This window comes from Mastigoproctus giganteus, chromosome 1 (assembly GCF_048544385.1).
Source record: "Mastigoproctus giganteus isolate SK-2022 chromosome 1, ASM4854438v1, whole genome shotgun sequence".
Classification (NCBI taxonomy): domain Eukaryota; kingdom Metazoa; phylum Arthropoda; class Arachnida; order Uropygi; family Thelyphonidae; genus Mastigoproctus; species Mastigoproctus giganteus.
In genome coordinates this window covers 140713927-140740633 of record NC_143575.1, presented here as the reverse complement: position 1 = coordinate 140740633, position 26707 = coordinate 140713927, and the positions used below count along the sequence as shown (strand labels likewise).

The 26707-nt window shown below is 37.0% G+C and overlaps 1 protein-coding gene across 1 annotated transcript in view; it reads right to left on the bottom strand.

The window, feature by feature from the left end:
- The window catches only part of Rcd-1 (Required for cell differentiation 1), a 137890-nt gene extending 121500 nt beyond the window's left edge, over window positions 1-16390 (bottom strand). Inside the window, exons 1-2 of the mRNA XM_090382407.1 lie at window positions 16276-16390; window positions 639-757 (exon numbers count right to left, since the gene is read on the bottom strand). Coding sequence (XP_090238533.1) covers window positions 639-757; window positions 16276-16299 — 143 coding nt within the window. The 5' untranslated portion in view covers window positions 16300-16390. The remainder of the gene's footprint in view (window positions 1-638; window positions 758-16275) is intronic.
- Between the last annotated feature and the right edge of the window lie 10317 nt (window positions 16391-26707).

The window sequence follows — 26707 nt, the reverse complement described above, 5'->3', positions numbered from 1 at the left end:
AAAAAAAAAAAAGGCATATTTTTATTATGCTTTTGGGATGTAACCCCCCTTTTTGTACTGGTTCTTGGTCCCGTATAGCACGGTTTCACATTACACAAGATTTTGTAGGAACCAAACTACCGTGTTATATGAGAGTTACCGGTATTTTATAGAGATACTGTACACTGAAATTCACTTAAATAGATGGTGCACAAGAATATATGCCAATGCCATCAAGGCAGTTTTAGGTAAGTCAGAAAACCGATAGCTTGGTGGGATCACACTAATAGATTAACAACAGCCGCAGGCACATTTGTTGCCTGCGGCTGTTGCATATGCAACAGCCGCAGGCAACAAATTATTATTGCATATGCAGCAGCCTGGAAAGCAAGGTGCCAAGGATTTCTAGGTCTGCTGGGGGTCCTCACAGAACAAGAAAACACATAGGCTTTTTGTTAGAGTTACAAAGAATAAAGGCAGATACACACATACAGGTAACACGGTACTTCTACAACACTGTTTTGCTCTAACATGATTGATAAATTGCGGAAATCCTCGCACAATATGGTACTTATGTAACACGGTTAGAGTATTTTCAGCAAACCTTGTCTTTCTCTAAGTCAGTTTTTTTTTTATATATATCCTAAAATAATCTGTACCTGAGTTCCAAAAGGGCATTTTCTCTTGTTTCACTACGAGATAATTCCACAATCCACTGGTATATTTTTTCTCTATCCACAGGCTGCAAAGAAGCATGCTGGGGAACAGTGATCATTCTCTAAATATATAGAAGAAATATTCTAATGAACAATTTTGTAAGTTAAGTATGCTAAAAAAAAAAAAAAATTTCAACATTTCCTTATTAAAAAAAAAGGAAAAATTAATCATTGTCTTTATCAATTACTTAATGATTGCTGATTAAGTAACAAAGTGTTTTTTCTTGGTTCACTTATTCTAAACCCTCTAAATCTTACAGGAATGTCCAATGCATTACTATGCTATACCTTGCCAAATAAAGATAACCATTATCATTATACACTTTGAAACTAACTTTTATTATTACATACCTTAAATAGGTTTTTAGAACTATAGGCATCATAAAAAGCACTTTCATTCTTAATTACTGATTTTAAACTGCAATTAATATTGCAAGTCTTAATACTAATTATTGAGCAAACTGTTGTAACAGTTCAGCTGCTTTTTATATTAACTAGGCCATAGAGCCTTTGCTATATGGAGTTCTGTCAATGATATACAAGAATTTTGCAACAGAAACAACAGGGGGGGGGGGTCCCATTGTATAAGGAAATGGTTAGGCCACATCTTGAGTACTACTTTATAGGTCTCGAAATCTCATTTTAGTAAGGATGTGGATCTGATGGAAGGAATACAGAGAATAGCAACAAGATTAGTCCATTCAGGTGGTAGATGACTTTCATCAACCGGTGAAATACCACCACTTTGCTTATTGGAGGCTTGAAGTGGTGAAACCCATGTTTAGTCTCTATAGCAAAGTTTCCGGCATCCCCCTCTCCTCATACTTCTCCTTCAACTCATGCACAGTACTAAGTACTATAAGTTTTGATACCTTTCATGTTTGGGGTTTTCCTAAAAAAAAAAAAAAAAAGAACACAAAAGGGACACAAAGAACACAAAAAAGAACTTAATCATTAATATCATAAATGAGTTCATTTCTGCTATGTGCAGCATCTGGAAACAGACCTGACTGAAGTGTTTAAGGCCTTAGATTGAGTAAATTAGATGCTGATGTCATCCTAACTCTTGTTCAGATTAGCATTAGTAGAGGCATATGATGTAAGAAAGTAAGCTTAAACAGCATTGGCCAAAAAAAAAAAAAAAACCCTTCCCATTTCATCTTTCATCCAATCCAGAAGTTTATCCAGTTCTTCCTTGAATTTATTTAAGCTATCAACTTCCATAACGACAAATGGAAGTTTTTTCCAGTAATCAACTACCCACATAAGAGTACATAAATTTAAATTGAAAAAGATGGTTGTAAGATGCATGAAAATTTGCAGTCAGCCAGTTATTGATTGTTGGAACAAACTCCCATCTAGTACTATGGAGAGGTGGGTAGTTAGAATAAATTTATAGAAAAATTACACAAATTATTATGGAAGATGGACAGATAAGGTGATTTGATTTTTTTTTTTTTTTTTTGACCAATGCTACTTAAGCTTGTTTCCTTGATCATTTTCCATTACTAATACTATTAATATCATCAAGTGCATTCTTCACATTCCATGAAAGCTCAAATACAACTTCAGACAATTAATTATTCTTTTATTGCAGATCACATAAAACACCATGCTCTCAGTGATCTAACTGAGGCATTCCCAGATTCACTAACTGAAACCACCCAACATCAGATGAGTAACCTGTAGTATGTCCCAAAACTATCCAAACAGTGTCTAATCTTACAAATACATGGCAGCCTAGCCTTTTGGTGATGCCAGCTATATGAAAGTTGGGAAATACCAACTCAGGTTATAGGAGTTTGCTCACTTGCAAGTATTAAGACCATTTCAATATTAACTACAATTTAAAATTTGCTAACTGCAAAAATACTTAAATGAACAGAATAGTCAATTTTTCCATATATAAACTAAGCCATATTAAATGTCTTGCATTAAAAACAGTAAGAGTGATGCTACGTGAGCATGCAAAACATCACATGTAGCACAATGTGACATTTTACATGCAATGTTCCATATGAACATTGTATGAAACTAGATGGGTGTGTCAAAAACATGCAGTATTTCATACACTGCAAGCTCAGAAACATATTAGATGAAACATGTTACATGTTTCAGCAGGTAACATGACATTGTAAACTATATGGATGTTTTTAGTGATTCTCAAAATGGATTTCATTCAGATTGGTTGTGTGTTGGCACCCTGCATCCAATTTATGCCTGGCATTTGTGGATTATGAAAAGGCATTTGACTCCATACAGCATAAGGCAATGTTTCGGGCACTGGAAAGACAAGGCATAGATACCCCATATATTATGATTTTGAAGAAAATATATGAGAGTGCTACATCCTTTATTAGACTAGACAAAGACAGTAGCAAATTTAAAATCGAGAAAGGAGTTCGACAAGGAGACACAATATCTCCGAAGCTGTTTACTGCTGCCCTTGAGGAAGCTTTCAGAAGATTAGACTGGTCACAGAAAGGAGTCAATGTGAACGGAGAGTACCTAAACCATTTACGATTTGCAGATGACATTGTGGTCATAAGCCACAATCCCAAAGAATTAGAGGAAAATCTTAATCAGTTATGCACAGTTAGTAAGGATTTTGGACTAAAGATGAATATGGCTAAAACAAAAGTAATGATGAACAAGTATGCCACGGAAAGGGAAATAATGATTGAAGGAGCAGTAATTGAAAAGGTGGAGTCATATACTTATCTGGGACAAGTTATTAGCTGTAATAATGATAAATGGCTGGAAGTCAAGAGAAGAATAAATTTTGGATGGATAGCATTCAGGAAATATAGTCACATACTGAAGAGCAATATCCCAGTTTGTCTGAAACGTAAAATAATGAATCAATGTATACTCCCCACCATGACTTATGGAAGTGAAACTTGGGCACTCACCAAAAGAATGGAAGAGAAGCTGAGAACTACACAGCGAAGAATGGAACGAATTATATTGGGAATCAGACTGTTAGATAAGAAGAGAAACACATGGATTAGGCAGCAAACTCAAGTAAAGGACATTCTTATCAAAACTAAAGAACTAAAATGGTCTTGGGCAGGACACATAGCTCGAAGACATGATGACAGATGGACTAATAAAATAACAGAATGGTACCCAAGAGGAGCTAGAAGAAAACCTGGAAGACAAAGGCGAAGATGGATAGATGAAATTCATGAGTTTTTGAGTAGTAAATGGATGGCCAGTGCTCAAAACAGAAGGAACTGGAAAGTTGCTGGAGAGGCCTTCATCCTGCAGTGGATTGAAAATGGCTGATGATGATGATGATGATGATGATCCATTTAAAAATAAAATCTCAAAAGAAATTGTTATTGGTAGTCCCATCCAATACTTAAGCATTCTTTTTTTCCCCAATATAAATTTCTGAAGTATCCCAAAAAATTCTTTTCACATTATGTCAATACATAGCTTCAATGAGCTCTTGGCATTTCTTACTAAGAATATTGCAAAAAAAAAAAAAGTTGTTATTGTGTTTACTATCTTCTCTAAGCATAATTAATTTTCAGTGTACTAGCAGCTTAGTTAATATATTGTTCACAGCAGAAGAAACTTTGCCTTTCCAATGAGCTGCCTTATTATTGCACTACTTTCAAACAAATAACATTGCCAAATGGCTTTTTATCATTTATTTAAAAGAAATCACCTAATGTCCTGATGAAGGATCAGAAAGTCTTGAAAGAGGTTGTCACAACAGTGTTCCATCTTTTAAATAAATGACAGATTAGGTATTTGTTTGAAAGTAGTGCGATACCAGGGAAACTAGTGAAGCTGTTTGTTTTTAGATACATCCACAAACTTACTATAATACCACATTGCATTGCTATATATTATGCCTATACAAGTGTGCATTTAGGCCTGTCCGCAAGTTGCACAAGCTGAGAAACCCAAAACAACTCACTAGCAGAAAATCCTGCCTAACCAGCTAAAATCAGCTAACAATAACCTCAATTGACAAGTCCTTCAGAAATTCCTCTAGTCTATAATTCATATCAAACCCAAACCTCTCAAAATGTGCAACAAGTGGTGAAGTTACTGCTGTACTGTCGTGCCATATTGAGCAGTGATTTTATACTAACACCCAATGCAAGTTCACCAAATAAGTATTGCTACTTTGTGATTGTCGCAAATGCAAAATGTTTGCTATAAAATAGACTTTACTGGAGGAACCCATGTTTAGTCTCCAGAGCTAAGTACCGGTCAACCCTTCCCCATCTCTTCACTCTTGCAGCATAATTGATGTCTTTCGAGGTTATGATGAACACCATGGTGAGATTGAAACTTACTTACATTTCGAGGGTACAGCTTTAAAATGGTGTTTGCAGGTCAACAGCTAGTTAGTACACTAGACCGAACCTATTGGCAACTCTCTAGGAGGCTTCCGGATCAGCTAGTATATAATCTTGCTACCTCTACTCTGCCAGATAGTAACTGGAGGGAGTCCGAGTAGTGTGTATGTGAGGGGCATTTTCGAGGCTACGTTATGTCAAGGATCTCGGTATATTCTTACTATGTGTATGTCATATCCAAAATTTCATTACTTCATATATCGTGCCCATCCCACTTTTATTACTATTGAATATACCATGAATTGTCAAACTAATAGAGCAAATTTATCTGCAAAAAGATCTAAACTTGGCAAACACTTCCTAGTCCATTTCACAAATATACGTGGTCTCAGTTCTAATCTCAATGATGTCCATTTTCACTTTCAGTCTACCAAACCCCATGTACTTTTTCTGACAGAATCTCAGTTGATTCAACCACTGCTCATCTCAGTTGCCCAAATTATTCGCTGTATGATTCCTTCCGCCTCAAAGGTGGTACTTATGCATATGTCCGTTCTGATATTCCCTGTGAGAACTTGGTAACTTGAAATCTCCTCTTTTCAATCTTCTCTGGCTTAAAATCTCTCTACCTCATTCTATCAAATTGTTGTCTCTTCTGTTCTCCCAACTCCACTAATCATTTGAACCTCTGACTTCCTCTCTTTACAACTTGACTTTCTCCAGACTTTCCTCACTGTGAGGTAATTTTCCTTGGTGATTTTAATGTTTGCAACTCCAGCTGGATTCTGTTTTCTAGTCACACAGACCCAGCTGGTCGAGATGCTGAGGCTTTTGCAATTTCTAATGACTTTCCAAAGATTGATCATTTACCTACCAGAATACCAGACAATCTTAACCATACAGCCAACAGGCTTGATCTTTTTCTCACAAACAATCCTTCTAAGTACAAGGTCAAAGCAAATGGTCCTTTAGACACCTCAGATCACAACTTGGTGATTGTCTCTTCTCCAATGGAGCCTTTATCTCCGGCTACTCCCAACCTCATATTGTTCGTAATTACAAGAATGCAAAATGGGACGACTTGCGAGATTTCTTTTCTTCTTTTCCTTGGTTGGATTACTGTTTCAAAACATCTGATGTCAACGTTTGCTCAGATCATGTCAGTGAAATTATTCTTGTTGAAGTGGAATCCTTCATTCCACACTCCCCTTTAAAATCTCGTCCTTTATCTAAACCTTGGTTTTCCAATAAATGTGCTAAGACCATTCAGGAGAAGAATGTTGCATATCATAATTGGTTTGTTCCACTTCTTTAGTTTCATTTTCTGCCTACACCAAAGCTTGCAACAATTGTAAAGCAGTTATTAATCAGTCAAAACTAGATTTTGAACAGGTTAAGAGTAGAAAACTTGCTTCTTGCCCTAATGGTAGCCAAGCATTCTGGTCTCTTGCCAAAGTTATTGGCCACAACTTTTGCTCATCTCGGCTCCCATCTCCATCAAAACCAGATGGTTCTATTGTCACTTCAGTTTTCTTCCAACTCATGTATTCATGATCTTGGTAAAACACCACCCACCATTACCAACACACTCCATTCAAAGCCTCCTGTGGTCTTCCATCAAAAGGATGTCAGAAGGAATTTGACGAAACTTGACGCTCAGAAAGCTACAGGTCCTGATGGTATTTCTCCACTTGTTCTCAAAACCTGTACTCCAGAACTTACCCCTGTTTTTTGCCACCTTTTTTCACTTTCTTATTCCAAAGGTGTTTTTTTCTTCTACTTGGAAATTTGCACATATCTTTTTAATTCAAATTTCATATAAATTTGCCCTAATGGTAGCCGAGCATTCTGGTCTCTTGCCAAAGCTATTGGCCGCAACTTTTGCCCATCTCCATCAAAACCAGATGGTTCTATTGTCACTTCAGATTTCTTCCAACTCATGTATTCATGATCTTGTTAAAACACCTCCCACCATTCCCAACACATTCCATTCAAAGCCTCCTGTGGTCTTCCGTCAAAAGGATGTCAGAAGGATTTTGACGAAACTTGATGCTCAGAAAGCTACAGGTCCTGATGGTATTTCTCCACTTGTTCTCAAAACCTGTACTCCTGAACTTACACCTTTTTTTGCCACCTTTTTTCACTTTCTTATTCCAAAGGTGTTTTTCCTTCTACTTGGAAATTTGCTCATATCCAGCCAGTTCCTAAAAAGGGTGACAAATCACTCCTATCCAATTATTGTCCCATTGTAATTACTTCAACTCTTTCTAAAGTAATGGAGAAATCAATTAACCGCCAATTCTTAAATTACCTAGAAACCTTCCATCTAATCAACAATCGCCAGTATGGATTCCGTCATTGTCGATCCACTGGTGATATTCTGGCTTATGTTACCCATTTATGGATTAATTCAATGGAAAGGTTCGGTGAAACACAAGCAGTTGCTCTTGACATCTCAAAGGCTTTCGATTGTGTTTGGCATAAAGGTCTTCTAAACAAGCTTCGATCTTATAGTATGCCAAATGATTTTTGTCATTGGTTATCCAGTTTTCTCTCTGACCACTCACTGATGATGAATGGCTCTCTGTCCTCTAAATTCTCCACTAAAGCTGGTGTCCCCCAAGGTTCAGTTCTTTCCCCCACTCTTTTCCTCTTGGATATTAATGACCTTCTTCCATTGACCGAAAATCCTATCCATAGTTTCGCAGATGATAGCACATTGCATTCCACTTTCCAGTTTAAGCAACCTTGCCCTGCTCAATCAGATTCAACTTCTTGAATATCCGCTACCAATTCATTAAATTGCCGATCTCCAGGTAATTCTCCAGTGGGGCAAAGACAACTTAGTTGATTTCAATCCTTCTAAAACTCAGTCTTTTCATATATCTCGCAAAAAGGATTCTTCTGCTCTTATGCTTATCTTTGGTGACACTCCAATTTCTAGGCATGATGTTATATCTCTTTTGGGGATTATGCTGACTTCTAATCTCTCTTGGTACAAGCACATTACAAATATTGCTTCCTCTGCATCTAAAAAACTTGGTTTTCTCTTTCGCTCTCGGTGTTACTTTTCTTCCAAATAGCTTCAGTTCTTTCTGTATAAATCGCAAATCCACCCTAACATTGAATATGGTTCCCACATCTGGGGCGGTGCCCCCAAAACCTCTCTCAGGCTTCTAGATTCCATTCAGAAGAGGGCAATTAGGTTAATTACTCATCTCTAACAGAATCTCTCCACTCGCTGCCTCATAGACATACTGTTTCTGCTGCATGCCTTTTCTACAGATATTTCTACTGTTCTTCTGAATTGGCTTTATCATTTCCCCTCTCCCTTTTGAAACAGTCTGAGCAACTGCTGCCACCAGCCGACATCCACTTACTGTCCAACTTCATACCCACAGGACCAACTTTTCATCTTCTTCGTTTACTCATTAAACTGCCGTTTTTCTGAAACAACCTTCCTTCATACATATTTCCTGAAAATTCCAGTCTACAGAAGTTCAAGTCTAATGTCAACAAATATCTTCTTTCATCTTCTTAACCTCCAATCCATACACGGTACTTAGTACTACAGGTTCTAATACCTCTTGTGTTGGGGTTTTCATAAAAAAAAAAAAAAAAAAAAAAAAAAAAAAGACTGGTTCTCAATTTTTTGTGTTTGGAGGGAGTAGTTTATGATCAAGTACATCATAAAAACAAATACCCCATGACGTGCCTTTCGATGTAAGCCTATTTCAATAATAACCGATAAAATTTGGTATTTTTCTGTATTTTGTAAATACGGAATTATGATTTTGATTGGCTTTGCTATATATAGAGGCTGATAGGTTCCTTTGTAGGTTGCGGATATTCATCTCTATTTTATGCTATATCTATTGAATTAAATAAATTTTTGTATATGAATTTCAGTGTTTATTCCTTTTTTTCCTTAGGTTAAACAATTTATTTTATTATTTTTTTTTAATTTAATCTTTTGAATCCTGAAGTTGTACAAACTACATGACAATTTTTACTTAGTAGTTGGGCTAATAAAACATATTCTTACATTTAAAAAAAAACAGGAAATTAGAGCAATGAAACACATTATAAAGCAAATGAAAGATAAAAGCCATTAATTATTCACAGTAGTACATCTACCAATCAGCAAAGAAGCAGTGGGCACAAGCCCATTACTCCTTTTACATAGATCCATGGGCAAACACCATAAACTCAACCAAAGTTTCTCTTTGTCATAAACTGGAAATGATTTGTAACACTTCCAATTTGGTTGGCAATTCAGCTATTTTCAGCTGAATTGCCAACCAAATTCAGCAATTCAGCTGAATGAGTATGTTGCATCTACATTTACATGAGGAGTTATTCAGGGAGGGGAATGCCAGAGAGGTGTATTAAACTCTGGCAGTGAGCTAAATGATTTTTTAACAACTGAGAGCAAAGTGGAGTAAAAACTGTTGAAAATAAACATAAGAAAGGCACCAAGGGTGGATGGGATCTATACAGTTATATTAAAGGAGGCAGCAAAGGAAGTAAGCAAACCTTTAGCCATTATTATGAGAGCTTCCCTGGACTCAGGGGAAGTGCCCATTAACTGGGCAAATTTGACCCCAATTCACAAAGGGTGACAAGTAATTACAGACCGTTAGTTTAACTTCTGTTCCAGGAAAATTAATGGAAGCACAGTTCAAAGAAGCACTGCAGGATCATCCAGACAAGACTTCAATTATAGTTCGGACACAAGACGGGTTTAAGGGAAAGTCTTGTCTGACCAATTTGATTGGATACTATGATGCAGTCACAAAGGAACTGGATGCAAAGAATAATTTCGATATCATATACTTGGATCTTAGGAAGGCTTTTGATACTGTGGCACACAGAAGACTGCTCTACAAATTGGAGCAGTGTGGCACTGGGGACAAACTGCTGCTATAGATAAAATGATGGTTGAGTGGTAGGAAACAGGATGGTAATCAATAGACACTGCTCTTCGTGGACTAATGTTATTAGTGGAGTCTTCCAGGGTTCAGTGTTGGGTCCATTGTTGTTTTCTGTATTTATTAATCATATTGATGCAGGTATATCAGGGTTAATGTCTAAGTTTGCAGACGATATGATGGTTGGCAGGATTGTTAATGACACTAATAACAGTATGCTACTGCAACATGATCCAGAATAGTTGAGCAGATGGGTTGAGGTGGTAACTAAAGTTTAACATTGACAAATGTAAAGTTCTGCATATGGGTAGCAGTAACTGAATGCTACGCTCAGAGTGGTAGAGAATGAAAAGGACTGGGGAGGAGGTAATTGTGCAGTCAGATGTGAAGAGTTTTCTGAGCGGTGCAGACGGTCTGCAAGAGTAGTTCATGGTGTCTTGTCCATGATATACAGGAATTTTTCCATCAGGGATAAGGAGGTGATTATCTTTTTTTATATAAGGCAATGGTCAGGCCATACCTAGAGTACTGTGTACAGGTCTGGAGGCCTTATTTTAGGAAGGATGTAGAGTTGCTAGAACGAGTACAGAGAAGGGCAACAAGATTAATGAATGGAACAGAGGGTTGTTTTTACGAAGAAAGGCTTAAGTTTTGCAGATTACAGTGTCTGGAGACTAGGCACGTGCGAGGTGATTTTTTTTTTTTTTGGTAGTTATTGGCACATCAGCTTCTGTAGCCATAATGCACCTCCCAAGGTTTTTGCAGTACTTTGATCCAAGCCCGAGACCTTTGGGTTGCCAGGGATGGGCAAAGTGCCAGGTAGGCACTTTGCCCATCAATGTACTGATGGGATTCTTCCTCTTGCCAAGATTAATCACCTGAGGAGACAAATTTAAATTGAGGAAAGACAGTTGCAGAACAGACGTGCGGAAATTTGCCGTTAGGGTTGATTTCTGGAACACACTTCTTTCTGTCGTTTTAGAAGGGGACAGCAGCAAAGGTAAAGAAAGCCTGCACGAGAAGCATGCAAAAGTTCAATGAAATTTACTGATAAAAGTACTTTGCGTAACGGCATTTGTATTGTTGCTCACTCGGTAAACAGATGTTGGGTGTTATCGGTCAGGAGTAGAAATTGAATCCCATGGAAGATTGAAACCTTCCCGAAGTGGAGGGGATAACCTGACCTTTTTTCTTTAGAATCACTGGTGGACTAGTGGATAAATTGTTTATTAAAAAAAAAAAAAAAAGGCAAAGGAAGCTCACACGAAAAGCACACGGCAATTTTCGAAAAAGTTTTCCAGTGAAACTACATTACGAATATTTTTTACAACGCCAGAACTTCCAATATGACTCTGTTCGTGATTCAATTAGCGATTCTAAAGAAAAAAGGTGAGGTTATCCCCCCCCCCACTTCAGGAGGGTTTCAAGCTCCCACAGGATTATACTCCAGACTGATCTGGAGTAGAAGTTGAATTCCCACCATCTGTTTACCGAGCAAGCAACAATACAAATGCCGTTACGGCAAAGTACTTTTACTGGTAATTTTCATCGAACTTTTGCATGCTTCTCGTGCAGGCTTTCTTTACCTTGGAATGAATGGATGGGTGAAATGGGAAGGGTTTGTTTTTTTTTACTGATTCTGTATAAGCTTGCTTTCTTGCATCATATGCCTTTTCCAATGGTAATACTGGTACAGTATCTGTCAAAAGTTCATTTTTAATAACAAAATCAAAGAATACACTTTTAGAAGCATGTTCTATGAATTACAACTAACAAGAAACCCAGATTAAAAAGCATTAAAAAGTTTTTCAACAGGGCCTCTCAGACACCCAAACACCTGATAATGGGTACCTTCTATCAAGATACTTAAAATGGATAGAGTGCAACTCTGCTAGACGACAACAAAAAATACAGAGCCCTATAGCACTAAGTGAACCATGCTATTCCAGAGAATAACTGCAATAGATCTTGTAAAGTAAAAAAAAATAAATAATGTGTGTGTGTGTGTATATATATATATATATATATATATATAAAATCATCAAGAATAATGCAACAGAGAAGTTATATGCTATGGGGGGAAGAAAATTAAGAATTAGATTAGACTGAATTACAATAACATGAATTATGGAACAGGGTCACTGCTACTGCAAAAGTACCCTACAGCCATAATGTATATATAAAATATTATTAGTATAAAATACAGTAAGTAGATGTTTATGCATAGAAATAAACTAATGAAAATACAGTGTACCCTGAGAGTGATATAAGTTGGAATGAAGGGGGGAAGAAAGGAACCGGAAAAAATAATTGTAACGATTGAAAAGTAAACCAAATATAAATTTTTTGAAGAAACAATGCTCTTACAGAAGTAAGAGCATTGCTGTCCTTTTCATGATTTTGGTGAATGACCTCTGATGAAGACACAAAAATTATGAAAGACTCTGCAGTGCTATCTCCACCTTGGTCGTTTCTTAAAAAAAATTCATTTGGTTTACTTTTCAATCGTTACAATTATTTTTTCCGGTTCCTTTCTTCCCCCTTCATTCACAACGTATATCGCTCCCAGGGTACACTGTATTTTCATTAGTTTATTTCTATGCATAAACATCTACTTACTGTATTTTATACTAATAATATTTTATATATATACACACACACACACATTATTTATTTGTATGATTATAAAATAAGTTTCCCTATTCAGGACAACCTAGTGTCAAAACGGTCAGACACTAGGATGTCCTGAATAGGGACATCCTAGTGTCAAAACGGTTAGAGTTAGCGCTGTGAAAATCGGTGGACATGTCATTTAGGATATGGGGAAACGATTTGTAGAAGAAAAAAAATTAGTTCAAATTTCCGCCATCTGGGTAAAAACATCACTGCACATAGGTAAAAGACATCATTTACTTCAAGACACGTTGCTTATGCAAACAACATCCTATTAGATAAAAGCAGAAAGGCCAACGCCACCGTCAATAACCATTATGGCTCTTACAAAAAAGGAACGTGCTCTTTTAGTAAAACTGTTCTACCAGAATAATAGTAACGCTAATGCAGCACTACGAGGCGCCTCCATAGCCAGGTGGGCAGGAGCAGCAGTGCGTAGCACACGCTTCTTGATTAGACTGGGGTTAGAGCCCATGCCCACCAAATACGAAGGATGCGGAAAGGTCAGGGAATGACCACTGCATATCCCCGGAGCAATATGGCCTTAGTTGCTAATGCTCCTAAAAGCCAAATAACAAACAAACAAACAAAACAAGCAGCACTACGTGAATATCGGAAACTTAAAAGGTTTGCATAAAGGACCTTTGACATAAGTGGGGCTTCGAAAACTAATAAAGAAATTTAAAGCGACCCGGGAGTTAAGTGTAATTCCAGGCAGGGGACAACCACGTATTGGAACGGAGGTAGTGGATGAAGTAGCGGTTGCAATGGTCAGAATGAGAAATACTACAAGTCAGTAGTGCCCGAGCTGTGTCAAGAGACTTGAACCTTCCTTGGTCTACTGTACATAAAGTGCTTCGAATAATTTTACGCTGGTTCTGTACAAGATTCACGTAGTGTGAGAACGTAGTTCTGTACAAGATTCACGTAATGTGTCTTGTTATCAACAACAACTTTGCTCTATGATTTCTGGCTCATATGGAACTTGATGATACATGGGCTCCAATGATCTTGTGGCCTGATGAGGTACATTTCACTCTTCATGGGCTGTAAATGCACAAAACTGCCAAATATTCTCGTCCATCTGCTGTGCATGAAAGACCATTACAAAATCCATATGTTACAGTATGGTGTGGATTCACAGCAGAGTTTATAATCGGACCATTTTTCTTTGAAGAGTCTACGCCTCATGGCTCCGTAAGGTCTACAGTAACTAGTGCACTGTACTGCGCTGTTCTAAGAGATCACATTATTCCCCCTCTGCAAGAAAGGCAATGCTTGGAGACTGTAGTGTTCATGCAAGATGGTGCCCTCCCCACGTTGGTCGACGAGTGAAGTAATTGCTCCATTCAACATTCTGAAATGATCGCATCATTTCTAGAGACTTTCTGCAGTTCTGGCCAGCCTGATCACCAGATCCCAATCCCTGTGATTTCTGAAAGACAGTTTACCGTGGTGGCATACAGACGCTTGTCGATTTGAAAGCAAGAATTATAAACACCATGTAGCCAATATCCCAAATGAGATGCTATGTGAAACTGTGTCACACGCAGTCCTGTTTTCAGAATGTCATCTCAAGTGAAGGAAAGCACATAGAACATCTGTAGATTTCTAAGTTCTGATATTAAAATCCTAAGATAAGTATTCCATCTCATGTTTACAGTGCCAATTTCCCCACTGGTGGCAGAAATTTGAACTAATTTTTTTTTCTTCTACAAACTGCTTCCCCATACCCTAAATGATATACCCACCGATTTTCACAGCACTATCTCTAACCATTTTGACATTAGGGTCTCCTGAATAGGGAAACTTATTTTATAACCACACAGTATATATATATATTCCTTTATTACATACCATCATAAAATTTCTCTAAAAAATGTACCTTATGCTTTTTTTAATGTGTGGAGGCTTTTTTAATACCTTAGTCTGGTTAATGAGATAAAAAGTGCAATCAGTCATTCCGTCAAAATTTACTTTTTTGAAGACATTATGCTTTGTGCATTCAATGTTATGGGTTGAAATTAACTATATAATATCAGTGTAAATACACCAGTTTACCCATAAATTTAAATACATAAGTAGTGTAACAGCATTTCCACATATAATCCAGTGTAACATCGTTTCACTGGATTATATCTCTGGTATCTCGTTGTGAAGGTAGCCACAATACAAGATATAATCAAATGATGCCATTACACTATTTATGTAGTTAAGTTTATGGATAAACTGTGTATTTACACCGATATTATATAGGTAATTTTAACCCTTAATATATGTCTTGTGCATTTAGTCTTCAAAATATTATCATTATCTTCACCATTTGGCATCTGTCATATTGTGGAATTAACTTCGCAACCATGATGGCATATGTGCATTATCAGGGTACCTGCCCACCCACCGATGAGCCAACAAGCTCCGAAACGCGTCTGGGTAGTGGTGCCCGCTAAGAGAATAAATAACAGTAGTCTCTGTTAGAGAATAGTTATTTATTATTATTATTATTATTTTATTATTATTAGCCATATGGTTCAAGGAAGCCTGAAGCTTATGCTGAACCAGCAAAAAAAAATATTCCCCGAGTTACCCTGAGAGAGAGAGAGAGAGAGAGAGAGAGAGAGAGAGAGAGTAAAAAGGAATCATCAAGAAAGAGAAGAATGATGATATCCAGCTCAGGACCCTGGGTGTGCCAAGCCCATACTCACCAGATGTGAGCCCCCGGGGTTATTTATTTGAAGTAGTGCAATACCTGGTATCTCGTTGTGAAGATAATGCCAATATCACATATAATCAAACTATGCCGTTACACTACTTATGTAGCTATGATGTATTTCCGATATTATATATCATCAAAAATTACATAAATGTATTAATTTGCAGTTATTACATTTACACAGCTTATCACTTTAGGATAGTCTACCAATAACGCATCTATATCTGGTTACAACAAACAAACAAAAAAAAATGAAAATTTATTTGAAGTAGTGCAATACCTGGTATCTCGTTGTGAAGGTAATGCCAATATCACATATAATCAAACTATGCCGTTACACTACTTATGTAGCTATGATGTATTTCCGATATTATATATCATCAAAAATTACATAAATGTATTAATTTGCAGTTATTACATTTACACAGCTTATCACTTTAGGATAGTCTACCAATAACGCATCTATATCTGGTTACAACAAACAAACAAAAAAAATGAAAATTAATTTTAATATTTTATGACACCTCTCTCTCACGTTGACAGGAAAGTGTCATAACACCGATGATTTTTCCACACACAATTCTAGTTTCAAAATCTTATTTCGCACTAAGTATTTTAAATGTCACTAATAGCTCGGCTACGGTATAACCCTGAAGTACCCATGGTATCAGTTAGCATATGCTATTCATTGAAAGCATGAGTACAGTATACTCTCCTAGAACTTTACTAAAATTAACAATACATAACAATCAACCACCGAACATCGAAATCGGTAGTAATCATAAATATAAACTATATAATACAAAATAACTATCCATAACGGAAGAAATGGAGTAATACACAACAGAATGCACTTTATCGGCTGTAAACATATTGATTTAACAAACTTCAGCACACGAAGCTATCATATCCCAATTCTGAATTTTATCTAATCAAGTACTTACCTGCTGTCCACCCAGACTGTTCATGTGGTAAAATGAAGCGTCCACGTTTATTTTTTAATTGAACCGTAAATAAAATAAAATTAAGGTGTACGACGCTTCCCAAACAACAACGCAAAAGCACTTTAAGCGAAGTAAAGCTAAAATCTAATTACTGATCTAAAGCTGCCTAGTTAAAATACAAATCGAAAATAGCCCAAATTCGCTTCATAATGCAACATTAATTGAACCCACATCGTAACAATATGAACAAGTATTTTGTACAAATATTTACTGCATTCAATAAATATTTGTACAAATATTTACTGCATTCAATAAATATTTGTACAAATATAATTTTACACTAACTATTTTTAATACAGCTACGATAACATAATTTCCCGCATACGTTTCATTAAACCAAATTTATCAGGTTTCCAACTCTAAGAATTGGCACCAGTTCGAGTTGGAATTGATCAAAAAAGATTACCGTAATTGTACAAAAATAAATAAATAAAATTCTGTATCAGGTATATAATGTCCTGCCGCTAGCATATTTAACGTGTTTTACATTTAAGAGTCATCTCCATGCGTTAAAAACGTTTTAATTTTCAGATATTAATAAAATTCGTGGATAATAATATAACAATGTGTTTAATAATTACATATCGGTTACTGAAAGTATTCGTCTGTGATCACTAAAGTAAGGCATAATTTTTACATTGAAGAGTTCAGACTAAATACACCAGTTTTTCCATTACTTGTAGTATTTATCGAAAGATCTGATGAATATCCAAGTTGAAAAATGTCTTCATAAATGTGCAGAGCTCTTTTCCAGCTTCACAGTTTAATTGTAAAGAAAAAAATTACATTCAATCTGAAAACACCAGATGACTTGAAACCAGATTCGTTTTCGAATGTAGTTCCCAGTTTCCGAAAGTTTTTTTTGAATTTTAAAACCTTAATATTTCTGTTTCTAAATTCCTTAGCTTTCCAAAGATATGCTATCCCAAATCTGGTGAGTATGGGCTTGGCACACCAAGGATCCTGAGCTGGATATCATTTATAACAACTTTTCTCTTTTTTTTGGCAAGTTCAGCATAAGCCTCAGGCTTCCTTGCACATTATGGCTAATAATAATCCGTATACAACGGCAACGATTTCCATGTATAGAGAAGGGCAACAAGATTGATGAGGGGAACGAAGGGGTCCTCTTAACAAAAAAGGCCTCCACGTATTAAAAAAGCCTCCACGTATTAAAAAAGCATAAGGTACAGCTGGAGATTAGGCACAAGATAGGTGATCTGATTGAGGTGTATAAGGCCTTGAATGGGTTTAGCACGCTGAAATTGATGGGATTCTTCCGCTTGCTCAGATTACGAACCCGAGGGAAAAAAATTATTTAAATTAAAGAAAGACAGTTGTAGAATAGATGTGCGGAAATTTGCCTTTAGCCAGCGGGTGGTTAACTGCTGGAACCAACTTCCATCTGTAATTGTGGAGATTGATAGTTTAAATAAATTCAAGGAAGAACTGGACAAACTTTTAGAGCGGATGCTTGTGTGAATTTTTTTGTTTTGGATGAGGCTACATAAGTTCATACGCTTGCTTTCTTGCATTCTTTTTCGCCGCTTATACTTGGGGATCTATAAAAGGAATCTACTGTTGCCAATCCAATGTGGTTTTATCCCATGTAGACCGTGCGAAGATGCACTTGTGGATTTCAGATTGAGAACTCATCCTCAAAATACGATTTGACTATTTTCGTGAAGTTCGAGGGCTCGTTCGACTCACTTTGGTGGGAGAGTGCCCTCGAACGTTTCCGCTCTGCAAATTGTTCGCTACAGCTGTTCTTACTTCTAAGAAATTATTGCTCTGAGAGATATTATTGTAAAGTCAAAATACAACCAGTAAATCAGGATGGTTATGCAAGGGTATCCCAAGGATCTGATCTGTATTGGGCCCTTTGTGTGGAACGTCGTCCTTCAAGAATGGATTTTCACTTCATGCGAAAATAGAAAAATTATTGCGCAAGCGGAGGACTTGACTATTCTTGTTGTCAGTGGAAAATCTAGAGCTGTACTAGAAACTCTGACAATAGACTTCACTGAAGATTTCTAATTTAGATGATCGACCGTTACTAACAAACTGAAGATTAGTCGTTCAAAACCTAAAATCCTTGTCTTTAAATCTAACTTGGACATTCATCTACCTTCTCAATTAAAATTAACTATCATCAGCTTCCTATAGTAACAGATATTAAATATTTAGGTGTAGCTATTGACAGTAAATTGAACTTCTCTTGCCTTAACAATACAGTAAACCCTTGATTTAATGGACCCCAATATAACACATTTCTGATTTAACGGACCGGAAAAATAATAATAATACAGTAATGTACATATTAATATCGACCATATTTTTTTTAGGTTATACAAAACGTCAGTGTTATTATTGATTAAAAATTAATAATAATTACATATTTCCATTACTGTTTTGATAATTACCTACTTTTATTTTTATAATCAAATTCAGGAAATTGTTTCTTATTCTTTCTGAAAACGTGTTTAAGCAGCTGTCTTCCCAGATAACGGCTAAGAGGTGGTGACCCGAGACACTAAACTGCATGTCTACCGACTCGCTTTGTTTCAGTCTCAGTCTGCCTCAAGCTATCGTGCGGTGAGGTTATATACAGAGCGGTTCTGTGATTTCTAAATTGTGACTTTATTTATTAAACAATTTTGCAATTCTCACAATTTAAAATGGCATCAAGTGATAGAGGAGTTAAAAGAAAGCGTGTGAACTTAAATGGGGCACAGAAATTAGAGCTAATTGAGAAATTAGAACAAGGCGTCTAAGTAGCACGTATTTGTGAAATTTACGGTGTTAAAAAAAAAAAAAGTTTCTGATATCCATAAATCAAAGGCCAAATTGAAACATTTTTCTTTAAAATACAGTGTTGATAGCTCTAAATGTAGCTCTACAGAAGGAAGTAGAAAACACATGAAAGTTGAGCAAGATAAAAACTTATTATTATATTACATGTTCTTTATTATAATTTAATAATTTTATATTGTACAGTACTGTATATTGTATTAAAGCTTTTTTTACATTAAGAACAATAAAAAATGCGCCCCCCACCAGGTTACATTCGATTTAACAGACTTTCGGCATTAACGGACACCCCTTCACCCCTATTAGTCCGTTAAATCGAGTTTACTGTATTTCTAAAAAAATTAAGGAAGTTTCTGGCCCATTTGTGAGAGTTACCAGGTATGAACGGGAGTGACCAACTGTCCAGAAGAACATTAAAATTTTATTATAAGGACGTATTTCTCCCTATTACAACCTATGCAGCAGAGCCATGGTTCCATAAAGCGAAGATTTCACAATTTTAAGCGTAATTAGCATTACGCTAAAGAACCATGTTGTTGGTCATTTTACGAGTTTCTCTAACTGTCTCAATCCCTGCTTTAAAGGTTTTGGCCCACATTCTTCCTTTGGATTTGTTTCTTGCCTACAGAGTATTAAAGAGTACTAAGAAGAAAAACTAATATGTATGAATAATATAGGTCAGACACAAAGGGACACTAACTCGTTGGGACTTACCAGACTACAATTTTTTCCATTAAGTGACCTTTCTTCTCGATAAACAAAATAGAATTTTCATTGAGCCTTTTTACATCTTATATAATTACCGACCGCAGAACTGCACAAACCTGGACTTTCTAATTGTGATTTGTAATCGTGTGGCTTACCTGAAATTCGGAGGCATGTACTATTTGATTACTGACATTATGGGATCCTTTGTGTGAACGGTCGTCTTTCAAGAATGGATTTTCACGTCGTTCAAAAATAGCAAAACTATTGCGCGAGCAGACGACTTGACTATTCTTGTCAGTGCAGAATCTAGAACTGTACTAGAAGACTCTGACAGTAGATTTCACCAAATAAGAGTTCTAATTTACATGATTGGCCCATTACCAACAATTTGAAGATTAGTCCTCAAAACCTTTTGCGGATTTATTGGATGATTGTTTTCTACAGCATCATGTTCGAGAGACACCAGAGAGAATATTACTCTTGATCTGATTATCAGCGGATTCTTCATGCATTAGAAATCTGCAGAGAAAGGAACCACTAGGCGGCAGTGATCACAGTGTATTGATGTTTTTTTTTTTTTTTTGATTTGGTAGTTGTTGGCGCATCGGCATCTGTGGCCATATTGCACCTCCCAAGGTTTTTGCAGTACTTTGATCCAAGCCCGAGGCGGGAATCGAACCCGCGACCTTTGGGTTGCCGGGCAGGTACTTTACCAACTCGGCTAGCCCGGTCGGCTGTGTATTGATGTGAAATTTACTTGGATGTAACTACCATCAGAGATAAGGGAAAGGGTTTTGCTTTCGTAAAGGTGACTACAGTGGTCTCAGGGAGTTTTTAAATTCTATACAGTGGGACCAACTGATGATGTCGCCAAAAGCAAATTCTAAATGGGAAGCATTCAATGAATTAATCTAGGAAGCTACTAGGCTTTTCATACCAACTAAGAAATACTGTTCAAGGTTTAGGCCTAAACGGATGTCAGAGGACCTAATGAGACTCGTGGCAGGAAGGAAAAATGCATGGGACGCATACAAATTATCAGGAGACACAGATGCCTATGGTAGATATAAGATAGTACGTAATCATTCACAAAGGATATTAGGCAAGCAAGCAAAGGCAGATAACGAGAAATCTTAGGCAAACAATGCAAAGAAAAACAGTAAAGACTTCTTTACTTATGGAAACTCTAGAATGGGATGAATCAGATTGGTCCACTTGACCTCTACGGTTCAATTTTTGATGAACCTGCTCAGGTATCTGACAAACTCAAATGAGCATATATTGCATCTACATTCACACTTCGGGAGGTCTGTAGGGAAGTGGAGCCCAGAAGCTTATCAAACTCTGGCAAAGAGATAAATGATTTTCTAATAATAACTGACAGCAAAATGGAGAACTTGTTGAAATTGAACATAAGAAAGGCACCTGGGGTGAATGGGATCTATCCAGTTATATTACAGGAAGCAGAAAAGGAAGTAAGCAAACCCTTAGCCATAATTGTGAAAGTTTCTTTGGGCTTAATTATAGTTCAGACACAGTATGGGTTTGTTAAGGGAAAGTCTTGTCCGACCAATTTGATTGGATACTATGATGTGGTCACAACGAAATGGATGCAAAGAATAATTTTGATATCATATACTTGATTTTAGAAACGCTTTTGGTACTGTTCCACATGAAAGGCTACTGTACAAAATAGAGCAGTATACAGTGTCTAAAAGGATTGTTGAGTAGGAGAATACTTAATCTTGGAAGCTACTAGGCTGTTCATACCAACAAAGAAATATTGTTCAAATTTTAAGCCGAAATGGATGTCAGATAAACTAATTAGACATGTGACAGAGAAGAAAAATGCATGGGATACATATAAATTAATCGGTGACCTGGAAGCCTATGACAGATATAAGCTGGTCTGTAACCAAGTTAGAAAGGAGGTTAGGCAGGCAAAGGCAGATTACTAGAAATCTTTGGCAAAGGATGCAAAGAAAAACAGCAGAGTTTCTTACTTATGTAAACTCTAGAAGGAAGGGGATGAATCAGATTGGTCCACTTGATATCGATGGTTCAACTGTTGATGATCCTGCTCATGTAGCTAACAAACTAAATGAATATTTTGCATTGACATTCACACATGAGGAGTTATTCAGGGAGGGGAATGCCAGAAGTGTATTCAAATCTGGCAGTAAGCTAGATAATCTTGTAATAACTGAGAGTAAAGTGGAGGAGAAACTGTTGAAGATAAACACAAGAAAGGCACCTGGGGTGGATGGAATCTATCCAGTTATATTAAAGGAGGCGGCAAAGGAAGTAAGAAAGCAAACTCTTATTCATGATTATGAGAGCTTCCCTGGACTCAGGAGAGGTACCCATGAACTGGAGATGTGCAAATGTAGCCCCAATCAACAAAGGAGGATCAAAGGGAGACACGGGTAATTACAGACCTGTTAGTTTAACTTCCATTCCAGGGATATTAATGGAGGCACTGATTAAAGAGGCAGTGCAGGATCATCTAGACAAGACTTCAGTTATAGCTCGAACACAGCATGGGTTTGTTAAGTGGAAGTCTTGTCGACTAATTTAATTGGATACTATGATGTAGTCACAAAGGAACTGGATGCAAAGAATAACTTTGATATCATATATTTGGATCTTAGAAAAGCCTTTGATACTGTTGCACATGGAAGACTGCTGCACAAATTGGAGCAGTGTGGCATTGGAGGCAAATTGCTGCTATGGATAAAGGGATGGTTGAGTGGAAGAAGACAGAGTGGTAATCAATGCTGCTCTTCGTGGACTAATGTGATTAGTGTAGTCCCTCGGGGTTCAGTGTTGGGTCCATTGTTTTCTGTATTTATAAATGATATTGATGATGGTATATCAGGCTTAATGTCCAAGTTTGCAAATGATACGAAGGTTGGCAGGGTTGTTAATGACATTAGTGACAGTACACTGCTGCAACAGGATCTAGAAAAGTTGAGCAGATGGGCTGAGAGTTGGCAAATGAAGTTTAACATTGACAAATATAAAGTACTACATATGGGAAGCAATAATCCAAGAGTTGCGTATCAACTCTGTGGTACCACACCGACAGTGGTAGATAATGAAAAGGACTTGGGGGTAATTGTTCAGGCAGATATGAAGTTTTCTGAGCAGTGCAGACGGTCTGCAAGAGTAGCAGCTCATGGTGTCTTGTCAATGATATGCAGGTGTGTTTCTAGCAGGGATGAGGTGATTATCCCCTTGTATAAGGCAATGGTCAGGCCACACCTTGTGTACTGTATACAGGTCTGGAGGTCTCACTTTAATAAGGATATAGAGCTATTGGAACGAGTACAGAGAAGGGCAACAAGATTAGTGAATGAAACAAATGGTTGCTCTTACGAAGAAAGGCTTAAATTTTGCAAATTGCAGTGTCTGGAGTCTAGGCACCTGTGAGATGATCTGATTAAGGTGCATAAAGCCTTGAATGGTTTCAGCAAGCTCAATGCTAAAACCATTCAAGGAACCATTCTTCCTCTTGCTCAGAATAATCGCCTGAGAGTGCATAAATTCAAATTGAAGAAAGGCGGTTGTAGGATAGATGTGCGGAAGTTTGCCTTTAGTCAACGGGTGGTTGACTGCTGGAACAAACTTCCGTCTGTCTTTGAAGAAGTTGATAGCTTAAATAGATTCAAAGCAGAACTTGAAAAACATTTGGAGCGAGTGGATTTGTGAAATAGGGTTTTTTTTTTTATGGCTGATGCTATAAGCTTGCTTTCTTGCATCATGTGCCTTTGTTAATGCTAAGGGTGACAAGGGTAATTATAGACCTGTTAGTCTAACTTCTGTTCCAAGGAAAATAATGGAGGTACTGTTTATGGAAGTGAAGCAGGTTCTTCTAGACAAGAACTTCAATTATAGTTCAGACACAGTATAGGCTTGTTACGGGAAAGGCTCGTCTGACCAATTTGATTGGATACTATGATGTGGTCACAAAGAAACTGGATCCAAAAATAATTTTGATATGAAATACTTGAATTTTAGAAAAGCTTTTGATACTGTGGTACTGCTGTACCACAGTATAGACTGCTGTACAAAACAGAGCAGTATACAGTGGCTAAAAGGATGGTTGAGTGGGAGAATACAGAGTGGTTATCAATGGACCCTGCTCTTCCTGGACTAATGTTATTAGTGGAGTCCCCCAGGGTTCAGTGTTAGGCCCATTGTTGTGTTCGGTTTTTATCGATATTGATGAAGGTATATCTAAGTTTGCAGACGATGCGAAAGCTGGCAGGATTGTTAATGACAGTACGCTACTGCAACAGGATTGGTTTGGTTTGTTTGGTTTTTATTGGCGCATTGGCACCTAAGGCTATAATGCGCCAAACTCAACTGGAACAGGATCAAGAAAAGTTGAGCAGATGGGCTGAGAGTTGGCAACTGAAGTTTAACGTTGACAAATGTAAATTACTGCATATGGGTAGCAGTAACTGCAGAGTAACATATCAACTGGGTGGTACTACATGAAAAGGACCTGGGGGTAATTGTGCAGTCATTTTCTGAGCAGTGCAAAAAAAGGCTGTAAAAGTAGCTCATGGTATCTTGTCAGTGACATGCAGGAATTTTTCTAGCACGGATAAGGGGTGAGATTGTATAAGTCCCCTTGTATAAGGCAATTGTCAGGCCACATCTTGACTACTCTATACAACTCTGGAGGCCTAATTTTCTGAAAGATGTAGAGCTTCTGGAACGAGTACGGAGAAGGGCAATGAGATTGGTGAGTGGAATTAAGGGTTGGTGTTACCAAGAAAGGCTTAAATTCTGCAAATTGCACCTTCTGGAGACTAGGTACCTGCGAGGTGATCTAACTGAGGTGGATTGAGCAAGCTCAATGCTAATGGGATTCTTCCTCTTGCTCAGATTACCCACCCGAGGAGACAAATTCAAGTTGAGGAAAGACAATTAAATAGATGTGAGGAAATTTACCTTTAGCCAGAGTAGTTTATAGTTGGAACAAACTTCCATCTGTTGTAGTGGAGGTCAGCAACTTAAGTAACTTCAAGGCAGAACTAGACAAACATTTGGAGTGAATAGATGGGTGAAATGGGTTTTTTTGGCTGATGCTATATAAGCTTGCTTTCTGGCATCATATGCCTCTACTAATGCTAATGTTATAATGACTTCAAATTTATATTACAAACTACTGGCGGAGATATTATTCTAGACAAAGAATTCCGTCTTGAAGGCTCTTTTACTTACGATGTCTTCAGAAGACCACCTAATTCTTGCTAGTACTGTCAACATTAATAGCCATGTAAATTAGTATATTTTACCTGACAGTACTTTTGCTATAGACTTATCCTGTTCCATTCCTTCGGTTCTGTCAGCCAGAATACTAGTCTAGTACAGTGAAACTTTAGCGAAATCGTTGTTGGTATTTTACCAACAAGACAGTGGATAAACAACACAAGAAAGAAGATTGCAGACTGTCGACAAGGTGATAAAACTTACACTCCGGCCTAAAAGTTTGGAACTTTTAGGCCGGACAACGTTTAGGCACGGCGTCTGACAACAGTTTTCGTTAATGTTTTGAAATTAGCAATGTGACAATATAAAGTTTAATACAAAAAAAAAAAAAAAAAAAACACACACTACAAGCATTTTATGATTTTTTAACACTACAAAAACTTGAAGAAATAAAAATTTACAACAAAAAATTATAGAATTGATTAAGATTAACAACTATACCAATTTTTAAAATATCATGAACGAGATTTAATTTCTGACTTACACAGTAATTTCTGACTTCCATGTAGTATTCTGGAAATTAATTTTATAATAGTGTATGACTAACATTATTCCAAACGATTTGCAAGACTTCCCATTAATTTTTTGCAAATGAGCAGAATTCACTGTCTTGACAGTTGAGAATTACATGATCCCGTAAAAGTTCGATTGGGTTTAAGTGAGGCGACTGCGCCATAATTTGCATTTCTTTATTTAGTTGCTTGAAAACCTCTGCACACCTTAGAGATGTGCCTCGGATCATTGTCTTGTTGTAATATAAAATTTCTTCCACAAAGTCCAGAGGATATTATATTATGCTCAAGAATGTTTTATAGCCTTCTTTTCTTAAAATTTCTTAAATTCCGACAAAATTATTCATTGCACAAAAAGAAAAGCTCCAGATCATGATGGAACCACCACTGTGCTTGACTGGAGGAACTTAATGTTTTTTGTTGATCGCCTCACAAACTCCACGTTTGGTTCCAAAAATTTCAAATTTGGATTGATCCTTCTACAGTACATTTTTCCACTCTTCAAGTGTCCAATATTGATGGCTCTTAACCCAAGCTTACCATTTCTTTCGACTTTCCGGTTTTAACAAGGGTTTTCGAACCTCTACACTCCCATTAAATACTGCTCATTTAAGACGAAGTTTATAGTGTATTTAGAACCAGGGAGTTTCTCTTTTCCTATTGAACTCAGCTCAGATTTCAGGTGCAGTAAATCGTCGACTGCGTTTAAAAATCAACGTTATTGCCTAACCTGGCGCTTCCGTTGTTACTCGCGGTCTGTCCTTTAAACTGCCAGGCTCCTCGAATCGTCTAATGGCAGTTTTTACTGCCATTAGACGATTCGAGGAGCCTGGCAGTAAAAACTGCCATTAGACGATTCGAGGAGCCTGGCAGTTTTTACTGCTTTAAATCAAACACCTAGTTTTTTGCCAATACTTCTCATGGAATAACTTTCTTTATACAGAGTTTTAATAGCATTTTTTTTTCAACGCTCAGTTCCTTATTTCTACCATGTTTATCAAGAAATACACAACTTACACCAAACACTTTCTGAATGACAGGTGTTCGATTTTATAAAT